The 12074-nt window shown below is 39.2% G+C and overlaps 1 protein-coding gene across 1 annotated transcript; it reads right to left on the bottom strand.

Annotated features, from left to right (window-relative positions):
• Positions 1–1011: 1011 nt before the first annotated feature.
• tm4sf5 (transmembrane 4 L six family member 5) lies at positions 1012–11652 on the bottom strand. The gene is made up of 5 exons (XM_079670196.1): positions 11164–11652; positions 9802–9882; positions 8988–9130; positions 3084–3276; positions 1012–1407 (listed from the first exon to the last, which is right to left on the bottom strand). Exons 1-5 carry the CDS (start codon positions 11335–11337, stop codon positions 1390–1392), a joined length of 609 nt encoding a protein of 202 aa, XP_079526322.1. The 5' UTR covers positions 11338–11652; the 3' UTR covers positions 1012–1389.
• Between the last annotated feature and the right edge of the window lie 422 nt (positions 11653–12074).

Below are 12074 nucleotides of genomic sequence, written 5' to 3'. Positions count from 1 at the left end.
GAGCAGGGGCTCAATTTTGGGAGAAGGGTACATTTCTAAGTGATGGCCTCACTACAGGGTCTAAAAGAGTGCACAAAGCAGATATATAATAATTTAGGGCTTGGGAGGCTGTGTTCTTGAAACATTGTCACCTCCTCTTGAGGAACCTCTCTCTGTCTTTCATGTGCACGCATCACTATTTGTCCAAAGCACCATTAAACCGAACTCTGTATTCTTTCAGACTGGCCACAATTTGCATAAGAAGTGGCTGAGAACGGGCCCCTTCCCGTTTTCCTCCCTTTGTCCTACCATTCTTTTATACTAAATTCGACTTACTTATGCTCCTTCCTTGCTTTGTACTGTGCATTATATAAGAGAGCTGCATAAACACCGGCCACTCAGTTAGCTAAGGTGGTCACGCTGTTGGGCAACGGCCTTTTCTTTTCCCACTGCCATATAGTTTCCACTCCTTGTCCTGTTATTGCATTCAAAAAGGAACCTGAACTCTGCAGGGAGTTGTATGGTTTAGAAAACAAAGAACAAAAAAGCTGAATGGCAGGATTGTTTTTCACCTTGAAGCACACTAATGCCTCATCTCATCATATCTTTTACCTCTAGTGCATGTAAGCATGGCGTGAGCTTTATTGTGTTTGGTATCTATATATACCTGAGAGCAGCTCTGTAACAGGCTTTTAACTGAAAAGTTAGGTAACAGTTACCACGAAACGGCTCCTTGGCAGCAAAAGATTATGAGCTTAGCCCGCACCTGTGTACTGTTTAGTCAGCTGCAGTGTTCACAATATCCACAGGGGGCATTTCTGACCTTTGACCTTGTCTCTACGCACACAATAATCCTGTTAGATCTGGCTGTCTGGCTGCATGGGCACAGCATGAGGTCACTAATTGACAGAGATCCTAACAGTGATTCTGCGGAAGTTCTTCCAACTGGATAATCAGAGTTACAGATGGTGAGTATTCCTGTAAATATCGAAATGTGTTTCTGGAGAAAAACGACAGCTACATAGAAACTGGTCAGGAAAATAATTAGTTTTAATGTTGATTATCACAGAGAACTGATATAACTTCCCCTTAGAGAATTCATCAGCTATTATTGTGTTGTCACATTCACCTCAACACATAGTAGCACATAAAACAAACAATATGCTTTGATTAGTACATGTTCCATGTGGAGCCTTACTCTTATAATCAATATAAGTCAGGCAATACACACATACCATCAGCTAGAAAAAAATTCACAAAATAGTGGAGTAAGGATTCATTGATGTGTTTTAGACAGACTTGGTGTGAGAAATTGGATATCAGAAAAATGTTTTAAAGAGAGTTATAACGGAATATGAAATGGCTCCTGGTTCTTGAGACGGTTGGTTCACAACTTGGGGATCTTCACTTTCACAATCCACTCTCATCCTGAAACAGGACAGAATTCACATGTTAAGTTCATATTTGGGAGAGGAAGCAAGCTCTTAGGTGACTGACAGAGCTGGTCATAAAGGTGAGCATCATGTTAATGTGTAGCTATGTGTTGATACAATGCACACATCAGCTTTTATGGTCAAATGTATGTCTTTAAATGTATTTGTGTCTCTTATGAGTGAGCGTGTTAACTGAATCCATACGCAAGTCAGCAAAAACATTTGTAAGCAGCCCTTAATATTTGTTCATTCATGTGCTAAATCTGAGCTTAATCTTCAACCTGTGTATATATTTCGGTTCAAAAGTGCATGTCATGTACAAAATGTAACTTATCTTTGACTTTTTTCTTTCCAGCTAGTTAACTTTTTGCACCTTTTACCAGTTCAAACCAGTCCCCATATTGAGTCGAGTTAATTTTTAGTAAAATCTTTCAACTTAAGAATCTTCATGGCATCTGCGTTGGATTTTTTTGTGTGTTTACAGTCACTGATTGCACTGAAAAAAGTTATTAAAAAGAAAAAGTTTATTTTAGCATGATTTAAGCTACACTAGCCGAGAGTTAGCTTGAGCAGGGGTGTTAAACTCAAGGCCCGGGGGCCAAATCCGGCCCGCGACTTCATTTTCTGTGGCCCCACAAGAGCTTGCAAAGAATATAATATGTTTGTTATACAGTTACAGGGCGATATACAGAAGCACGTTGCCCATGGAGCACAATGCATCTCAAATTTGCCTTTTTCTCAGAATTGCCTTTTTTTCAAAATGTCACTTTTTTTTTATTTAGCTTTTCTTTTTTAAATCATTTTGTGACATTCTCACTGAAGAGACTTGCAATTATTTGCCGTAGACTTCTGCTTTCATACGTAGTTAATTATGAAGGTATTACCTTATCCGATAATAATCCAATACAGAGGTAATCATGTAATATCATACATTATTTTATATATATTAAATATTTATATATGTATTTTTATATAGTCTTAAAGTTACAACCGTCCCTTTGAGTGCAACCATAATGCGAATGTGGCCCGTGATGAAATTGAGTTTCACACGGCAATGGACTCTGGGAACAGGTATGCTTGCTTTATTAAATCAAATCTTTAAAGATGCAATATTTTGTATAGAACTGTTAAACATTTACCGACTAAAGGCTTTTTCGCTCTCACGATCACTAAGAGTGTAACAACTCGTATGTTTGGATGATAAAAGTTGTTATTATCCACATATTATGGATGATAAGCTTTAAGGTAGACAGTAGCTTAACTTAGCACACATACAGTAAACAGTTGGCATGTCTCCCTCTAAAGAACTTTCACGTCTCACCATCTAACATTTTATCTTTGTTATCCATGTTTATTCCATTTAAAAGTGTAAAAAATACACAATGAGCGTTAATAAAGCACTAAGCAAAACTGTGTTAAGCGGCTATAAATCATTCAACAAGCTACTAAGAGGTGCTGTCTGACTTTCAACGACCAAACTACACAACAGGATGCTTTCCTCATGGCTTGGTCTAGTTTGATAAAATGGTTTCATATTTTATGGCTTCCCCTCTCCAGACCCTATGTATAGCTTTCATTACCTCATTGTGTATTTTGAAAGATTTGCATGGACACTCTCCTAACTCAGTTAATCTTGTTTTAGGTTTGGAGTTTCAGGATTTGTTCACTTACATCTTTGCTTTTGCGACAGTCGCCGCAGATGCATCCGATGCAGCCGTTGACCACCTGGAGGCCGCAGAGCACCAGCTGCACCACCCCCATGGCCAACAGTATGGAGAACAGAACCACGTGCCACATCACTGCGTTTTTAGGGTATTCGCAGATGCTCCACATAGTCTGGTTTAAAAGGTAGCTGGTGTTACCACTGTGAGGGAGAAGAGCAGCAGATCGTAAGCACCGTCCAAGACACACACAGCATTACTGAAAATATGTGCACAGCAGGCCAAGTTTCGGGGGCAGAAAGGAAAAGTATGATGACTGAATTGAGGAAAAATGTGTCAGTAAGCAGGTAATTGGAACAAGCGAGAAGTGGAGAAAATAAAGCACATGGAAAATAGAAAGTATAGAAAGAGTTCTAGTAAAAATATGATTAGATTTGCTAGAGAAAAGTGAAATTCACCTGTTACTCAATGATAAGTAGTGCTATGGTTTTACATTTTGGGAAATATAATCACTTTCTTGCTGAAATGATTGATATAACTCATTGACCTGCACATTTAATGTATAGCTGACAGTAAGGTAAGCTCATTGACTGTCAGCAGTCGGTTAGTGTTGGAGCTATATACAGGACTGTCTCAGAAAATTAGAATATTGTGATAAAGTTCTTTATTTTCTGTAATGCAATTAAAAAAACAAAAATGTCATACATCCTGGATTCATTACAAATCAACTGAAATATTGCAAGCCTTTTATTATTTTAATATTGCTGATTATGGCATACAGCTTAAGAAAACTCAAATATCCTATCTCTAAATATTAGAATATCATGAAAAAGTATACTAGTAGGGTGTTCAACGAATCACTTGAATCGTCTAATTAACTCGAAACACCTGCAAGGGTTTCCTGAGCCTTGAAAAACACTCAGCTTGGTTCAGTAAACTAAATCACAAGTATGGGGAAGACTGCTGATCTGACTGCTGTCCAGAGGACCGTCATTGACACCCTCCATCAGGAGGGTAAGACACAAAAAGAAATTTCTCAAAGAGCAAGCTGTTCACAGAGTGCAGTTTCAAAGCACATCCACAAAAAGTCTGTTGGAAGGGGGAAATGTGGCAGGAAACGCTGCACAACCAAGAGAGATGACCGCAGCCTTAACAGCATTGTGAAGAAGAGTCGCTTCCAGAATTTGGGGGAGCTTCAAAGACAGTGGACTGAAGCTGGAGTCCAGGTATCAAAAGTCACTGTTCACAGATGTGTCCGGGAAATGGGCTACAATAGCCGTATTCCCATGGTCAAGCCACTTCTGAACTCAAGACAACGGAAGAGGCGTCTGACTTGGGCTAAGGAAAAGAAGCACTGGACAGTTGCACAGTGGTTCAAAGTCCTCTTTTCAGACGAAAGCAAGTTTTGTATTTCATTTGGAAGTCAAGGCGCCAGAGTCTGGAGAAAGGCTGGAGAGGAGCAAAATCCAAGTTGCTTGAAATCCAGTGTGAAGTTCCCACAGTCAGCGATGGTTTGGGGAGCCATGTCAGCTGCTGGTGTTGGTCCACTGTGTTTCATCAAGCCCAGAGTAAATGCAGCTGTGTACCAAGAGATTTTAGAGCACTACATGCTTCCGTCTGCTGAAAAGCTCTATGGAGATGAGGAATTCATTTTCCAGCATGATCTGGCACCTGCCCACAGTGCCAAAACCACCAGTAACTGGTGTACTGACCATGGCATTACTGTCCTCGATTGGCCTGCAAATTCCCCTGACCTGAACCCCATAGAGAATATGTGGGGTATTGTGAAGAAGAAGCTGAAAGACACCAGACCCAACAATGCTAATGAGCTAAAGGCCGCTATTGAAGCATCCTGGGCATCCATAACACCTCAGCAATGCCACAGGCTGATTGCCTCCATGCCACGCCGCATTAATGCAGTAATCCGTGCAAAAGGATTCCCAACCAAGTACTGAGTGCATTAATGGACATTTTCAAATGTTTGATTGTGTTTTGCTGTTATAAATCTTTTTTTTTTACTTGGTCTGAGGAACTATTCTAATTTTTTGAGATAGGATTTTTGACTTTTCTTAAACTGTATGCCATAATCAGCAATATTAAAATAATAAAAGGCTTGCAATATTTCAGTTGATTTGTAATGAATCCAGAATGTATGACATTTTTGTTTTTTTAATTGCATTACAGAAAATAAAGAACTTTATCACAATATTCTAATTTTCTGAGACAGTCCTGTATATCTCTTTATATTATTTAATAGTTTAACATTTATTTTCTTGCTGTTTATGGTGTTTATTATTATTATCATTTATTTATATGTATTCTTAGTTAGCTTCATAAGTTAAAGTATTTTCTATGCTTTTATTTTGAAGGCATGTTTTGGGCACTGGGTGATTAGAGTAATTGTATATATTGGAGACAGGTGGGTGGTGGGAGCCAGAGCACTAGTAGGCAAACGATTTTTTACCAGGGTGTTTCAAGCCACAGGGTTTTCCAACCACAAGAAAGGAAAGCCATAGGAAAGGCTTAAAGCAGGGGTGGGGAACCTTTTTCCTCTCAAGGGCCATTTCAATTTTTACAACATCCTTCGAGGGCCGTACATATTATTGAACTCAACGTCTGCTTAAAAAACTCAAATCACAGCCCATTCATTTCGCGTTTCTTTCATGCTGTGCAAAGAAAAAGCAACCTCTTAATCCAGATATTTGACCATGACCCGCGCATTCATGCACCGTGGCATGACCACCAAAACAGAAAGATATGGACACAAGATGTGTGCAAATGTATTTAGTTTCATATCCATGTGGACATGATTTAAGTGGGGGGCGGATCTAACCTCATCTCGGGGGGTTTGGGGGCATGCACCACCAGGAAGATTTTTTTTAAATGTTGAAGTTAAAAGCATCAATCTGGTGCACTTTGAGAGCAACATGAAGAGATCTATGGATACATCTCTCAACACCCATATGAAACAGAACTGTAAACAGAGTTTTTTCTTTATGGATATTTTACAAATCCAGTGTTTCCCCTACCATTGTCTTGGCGGGGCGCTGCGCCCTGCCAACGGAGCCCCGCGCCCTGCCTGAAATTCAAGGTGTTTTTAGTTTTTTGTATTTAAAATGTTTTATTTTATTATTTTAAAAAATATATATATATATAGCACCAAATTGCAACTGAAGTAATCTATCTACGATCACGTTTCACATTGAACATGTGCTCTTTTATTAAATAAACTAAACGCCTATGTTATTTATCCAATGTGCATGTTTCAGTGTCCACTGCCAACAGCTCTGCTGTCTGCCCGTTTGTGTCCCCCCCCCAGTTTCAAATTCGCTTATTATTATTTTTTAACCGCAAGCCATTATCGTCACGGGAGAAGGACACAAACAGCCTGCTCAGGTGGACGCGCGCGAACGCGACAACGAACGTAGCGTGCCCATTCTAAAAATAGCTCACAGATGGTGAGCAGCTACCGCGGTTTTGAACTACAGTATTGAATTTGACAGAAAACAACAATGGAATGCCAGCAGAAGAATAGTCTAATGAGTTGGGTGGAAAAAAAGACAGGAGACGTGAGTTGGTTTATTCAGTAAATTAGCTCAGGATAATTGGATGTTCTGTCTACACCTGTTGATGTGAGGCTAATGCAGGATTTGCTAGCTTGATGCTACCGGCATTTAGCGGCAGTGACTCAAATTGCCACTTAAAATGTATCGTCAGCAATGTATGACAAGCAGACTGCTTGTTTAATGTTAGACTCACACCAATAGCTCAATATGATCATAACACGATTGCTTTCATATCAGAGATCAGATGAGGTGGAGCTGCCTCCAGCAATAGAGGATGAGGCAGAGAGAAGCAGCAGCAGCAGCAGCAGCAGCAGCACAGGGTGGCAGCAGGTATGTTATATGCTGTAGTCAGGTGATTTAAAGGTATCAATGAAAGGAAGAAGTGTAGGCTACATGATAAGAAGGGAATACAGTTTGAATTAAAGTAATAAAGTACAGTGTAACACTGTACTTTATTACTTTTTAATGTACAAATACTTTGTTACTGTACGATATCAATAACAATAATCCACAGCTCCTTTCTCTGCTCCAGAGGATAAAAAAAATGTGGGTGCCCCGAAAAAAATGTTCGGGGTACCCGAGCAGCACCCTGCCAAGGCAGTAAACCTAGGGGAAACACTGAAATCACTTCCCTTTTTAAACTGTATTCTTGTTTATTAATAACAACTTTTTGTTACTGTCATATTAGTATTGTATACCTGTTTACTTTATTCTCTTATTTTTCTATAACTATAATGATCATATAAAGATGTGCCTTTACCTCACTGGTTGGAGAAAAAGCTTCTCATATTCGTTAGCATAGCTAGCTAACCAGATGCTAATAACAACAACGTTATTGACTGTATGATCAGTATGACAGATGAACAGATCGCCACTGGGCTTTCAACAAAAGACACAGCCATGCAAAAACTGCGGCATGTGTACAGCTCCCTATGGGTCTTGCAATTTGTGAAGTCCCGGCCCGGAGCCGCGTTCTGGTGCTCTCCGTTAGAACTACACTCCTGTCAGACGAGACATATACCACGTGATGACACGTTAGGCTCGTTTTGTGTTCAAGGACCCTGACCTTGGCCAGGAAAAACAAGCTTGTTTAATTATTTTGCGGTCTAGATTTCTTGAATTTTTTTCTTTTTTGCGTGTGTTTATAAATTACCTCGAGGGCCGTACCAAATGGTCTCGCGGGCCGTATACGGCCCGGAGGCCGGAGGTTCCCCACCCCTGGCTTAAAGGAACCAACCATAGGAAACCTGTTCATTGTCAATGATATAGGATCATAATAAATGCACAACGGAGAATCTTGTCTGGACCTGGATCATTGCCCTGCGTAAGATCTGCTAACTAGTGCCTCAGCGGCTGTATTATTTTAAGTTAATTATTTGTTTTAGTTCTATATGATTTTGGCCGCTACAGTTAGCTTAGCTTAGCATAAATATAGAAATCTTAGCTCAGTCAAAATGTGACTACCAGCTCCGTTAAAGCTCACTAATACATTGATGTTATATTAAAGTGTTGTTGTATTCTAGTAAGATCTACCAACATATACAATTAGATATAAAACAAATTGATTATTTCTTAATGCGTACAAGCATAGGGCTGCCAACTAACGAATAATTTTGTAAATGTAATAATATTAATTTAATGAATAAAATACAGGTATAATGACTTCAACATCGCAGAACCTATTCAGTAAAGTAAAAAGAGGAAATTGAAGTTTGCTAGAGGAAGGCCAATCTAAGGTTAAGTATAAATATCGCAGCATCCAAACTTTGTTCCCCTCACTAACCTCAGCCTACATATTAACAGCTTGCTCGTTTTTTTATTGATGAACTACTTTCCCTATCACCTGATGAGCATCATGAGTTTTACCTGCCGAAGCTCGTAACATCTTGCTATCCTTGAAGCGTCTTTGCTTTTGCTATGCTATGTTTTATTCCCATGGTATTGGGTCTAGCAATGAGATTCAATGCTATCAAATCTATGTCTCTATTGACAGTTGCTCAACTAAAAAGGAAAGAATCATAATCTGCAGACCTAGAATCAACATAAAAAGTATTTCCTGGCATGCCTTAGTGAGATTTGACATTATTTTGACAAAAAAGCTATGAAATGACCAGCAAAAAAGGGTTGTGTATTCTGAATTCCCTGACTCATTACTACAAACGATCTGTAAATGTGGCTGCAAAAACACATAAAAGAAAGTGCTGCTATCTACTGGATATTAAGCATATTGCATTTCAAGAAATGAAACTCTTGAGAGTAAAATATAACTGATAAATTAAAAAAGATTCAACAGCATCACCTACAAGCCCAGAACAGTACATTTGAGTGATAATGGGGGAATCACTCACGTGCCGAGGTCTTCGAAGGGGTATTCCCACTTGTCGTGGGCCACCTTACACTTGGGTCCAATAGCCAGGCCTGCAGAGGACACACTGGTACAGTAGATTGCTCCAACCAGGCCGAACGCAGAGGAGAACACAGAGTTCAGCATCTGGAAGAGAAATAGGAACCTATTGTTTAGGCTATGAGATATTTCTCAATTGACTGGCCATGAAAATGGAAAAGGGGAAAACCTACTTGGACCCTGAGTTAGGATTTTGTTACAAGATTGGGATCACACTCAACAAAAACAAATGTCCAAACACCAATTAAATTAAATAACACATAGGTAATACGCAAATGAAAGGCAGATGACACAGCATTTTTTCACTGGAACTGTCTCCACTACTTACAAATTAGCGGTCTAGTTCCCATTAATTGAAGAGAAGTGAGAACAGTTCATAACCCTACTTCTGTAAAATATATTTAACAAACATAAGGACTCTAAATATCAATAACAATCATTGGCCGATTATGAGATAAGGCCCCACCATTAACACGTGTAGTTGATTTATGACTCTTTGTGTTAATTTCGAGTCTTTTTCTAGACATTACGACGTGTCAATTTGCGTCTGTTTTGCGTGTCTTTGTGTTTCTTTGTAGTCATTTCATTAATGCAGTTTATTTGGGTTATGTTTAATCTGTCTTGTCCCTTTGACTGACATTTCTATGATTTTAGTGTCCATATGGGGAAATATAATACACAGTGATCCATAGTCATTTAATTATCAGTGAAGTCCCCACAATGACATGTAAATGTACATTTCAAATGACTGTACTTACCCGGCAACGGTTACCACAGCAACCATTTCCGCAGCAACCCTTGCCCCCGGCCCTGATAGCCGAGCAGCTCGGACACAGCATCTGAAAAGTTAAAATAAAAACACATTTATCAATAAACAATTTACGAGAGATGTCCTATGTTAATTATAATTTCAAAAAACTTTAATATGTTTTTATGCTGTGTGTATTTGTGTCCTGCACACATAGGCCTACACATTTGAATTTGTACATGTGTGTGTCTCTGTCCATGCTCTCTTATCTCTCGAAGCAAATATTTGTGAATCCTCAGTGGAGTTTCTTTTAAATGAAAGACATCCAACTTCCTGGTCCATATTCCTAACTGTAAAATCATCAAGTCGTGCCCTTTCCACAGGACTCAAAGGTCTCTCTAATCCATTTATGAGATATTGATGGATAATTATTGCCCTGGTCAACCTTTAAAACGTCAAGATAATGCAGGTGGAAACTTGTGTGTGTGTGTGTGTGTGTGTGTGTGTGTGTGTGTGTGTGTGTGTGTGTGTGTGTGTGTGTGTGTGTGTGTGTGTGTGTGTGTGTGTGTGTGTGTGTGTGTGTGTGTGTGTGTGTGTGTGTGTGTGTGTGTGTGTGTGTGTGTGTGTGTGTGTGTGTGTGTGTGTGTGTGATGAGGAAGTAGAGGAGATAAGACCATTTTATTCATTGTAATTTTCATTATAATATAACAAGTACACCACAGTAAAATATACTTATATTTTCTTTTAAAGTGTAGAGTTTTGTCAAGGTTGAGCTAATTTCTATATGTTCAGTATTCTCATCTGTAAGAATACATCGTCTGTTTTGTGTCTCAAGTTCCTATATTTGACAAAAATAGTGTAGTCAAGGTATTTCCCTCTTAAATGTGAAGAATTTGAATTATAAATTGGGACCAATTGAAAATACTTCTGTGTCAATACCTCAAAATTGTACCCGAGTTATTGTGCTTTGTTCTTTATCGGTTTCAAGGATGCTTAAGGCAGAATCTGGCTTATGTTCGGTACATTTAAAGGTGCTTTTAGTCAGATATAAAGCGGGATCTGCTGTATCAATTAAATATACTCCACACAGAGTAAAACAAATTACTAATCTGACCTCAAAGATTGTAAACTAATCCAAAACAAAATAAATAAAATACAATTAACTGACTAAGGTATATTACACTTAAAAAGACTAACTTTTAAGGGAACTGTTATCTCCCTCAGAAGTAAGGAAACTCAATAAATTAGATTTGAAAGGTTAACACAGATTTTATAGGTTTACACAGAGCAGAGTTAATCACTGAAAAGCCCAATAAAACACACAGTAAAACATCAAATCACCTTTCGTAAAAATACACAGTGGTTTACTCACAAAGAGGCCTCCTCCGATGAGCCCCCCCATGAGCCAGACCTGCAGGGAGATTTGATCGTTGTCCAGACTCTTCCCATCGGGGAAGAACAGCAGCAGGTTGGCGATCATGCAGATGAACGCTGAGGGCAGCAGGATGAGGCCCACCAGGCGGGCACATTTCCCCGTACAACACATGCTTCTACCTTTTTCTTTGAGTCTTTCTTTGCTGCTGAAAGTGTCTGTTCCTCTCAAAGTCAGAGAGAAGTGTTCGAGGCGGATGAGGACCTCGCCACTGCTCTGACACACTGAAAGTCAAACACAGCCAGTGACAGTTTTAACAGGAAGGAGAGAGGGAACAAAGGCCAAGTATTGGTGTGGCTTCCTGCAATCTGATTTCAGACCTGAGTATCTTTTGAGATGAAAAAGAAACCCTTAGCCAGAGAAAAGAAAAATGTACTCAAAGTGAAATTGCAGGACAAATATTATACCTGAACACACAGAAAAGAAAGGGGGTTTCTGTGTGTTCAGGGGGTTCGATCATGAAGTTTGGACGCCCTTTGAGACCTGCTAATGACGATGTTCTATTTATGGCCCATAGCAAACACAAGAGAGGAATTGGCCTTAATAAAAGCCTTTTATAACCAAAGATACGGCATCTAACAGCTGGTACGGTATGTGCTGAAAAATAATTAGCTTGTATGAAGTGAATTTATAGAAACACAGAAACCATCTGGCGCTAAATTAATGTAATTAGGGTTTTGACCTTTGGGGAATTTCAGCTCTCTAAGGAATTAATAGTATGTGTTGGACGTCGTTATTAACAATTTTAGTGATAGATTTTTTTAGTTTTTTTGCTTGTTATGATAGGGACGCAGCAGCCAAACACAGTGGGTGTTATAAATAACATTGGGTCTTAGGAAAGGTCAACAAAA

This window comes from Notothenia rossii, assembly GCF_949606895.1.
Source record: "Notothenia rossii genome assembly, chromosome: 3".
NCBI lineage: Eukaryota > Metazoa > Chordata > Actinopteri > Perciformes > Nototheniidae > Notothenia > Notothenia rossii.
This window is presented reverse-complemented; position numbering and strand designations above follow the sequence as displayed.

What these genes read in the sequence shown, in the direction of transcription:
- tm4sf5 (XM_079670196.1), bottom strand. Translation starts at nt 11,337, where the DNA reads ATGTGTTGTACGGGGAAATGTGCCCGCCTGGTGGGCCTCATCCTGCTG. An exon ending in GCTGTGGTAACCGTTGCCGG is followed by an intron (nt 9,131 to 9,801) that starts GTAAGTACAGTC and finishes TTTCTCTTCCAG; the next exon opens with ATGCTGAACTCTGTGTTCTC. An exon ending in CCCTTCGAAGACCTCGGCAC is followed by an intron (nt 3,277 to 8,987) that starts GTGAGTGATTCC and finishes TCTCCCTCACAG; the next exon opens with TGGTAACACCAGCTACCTTT.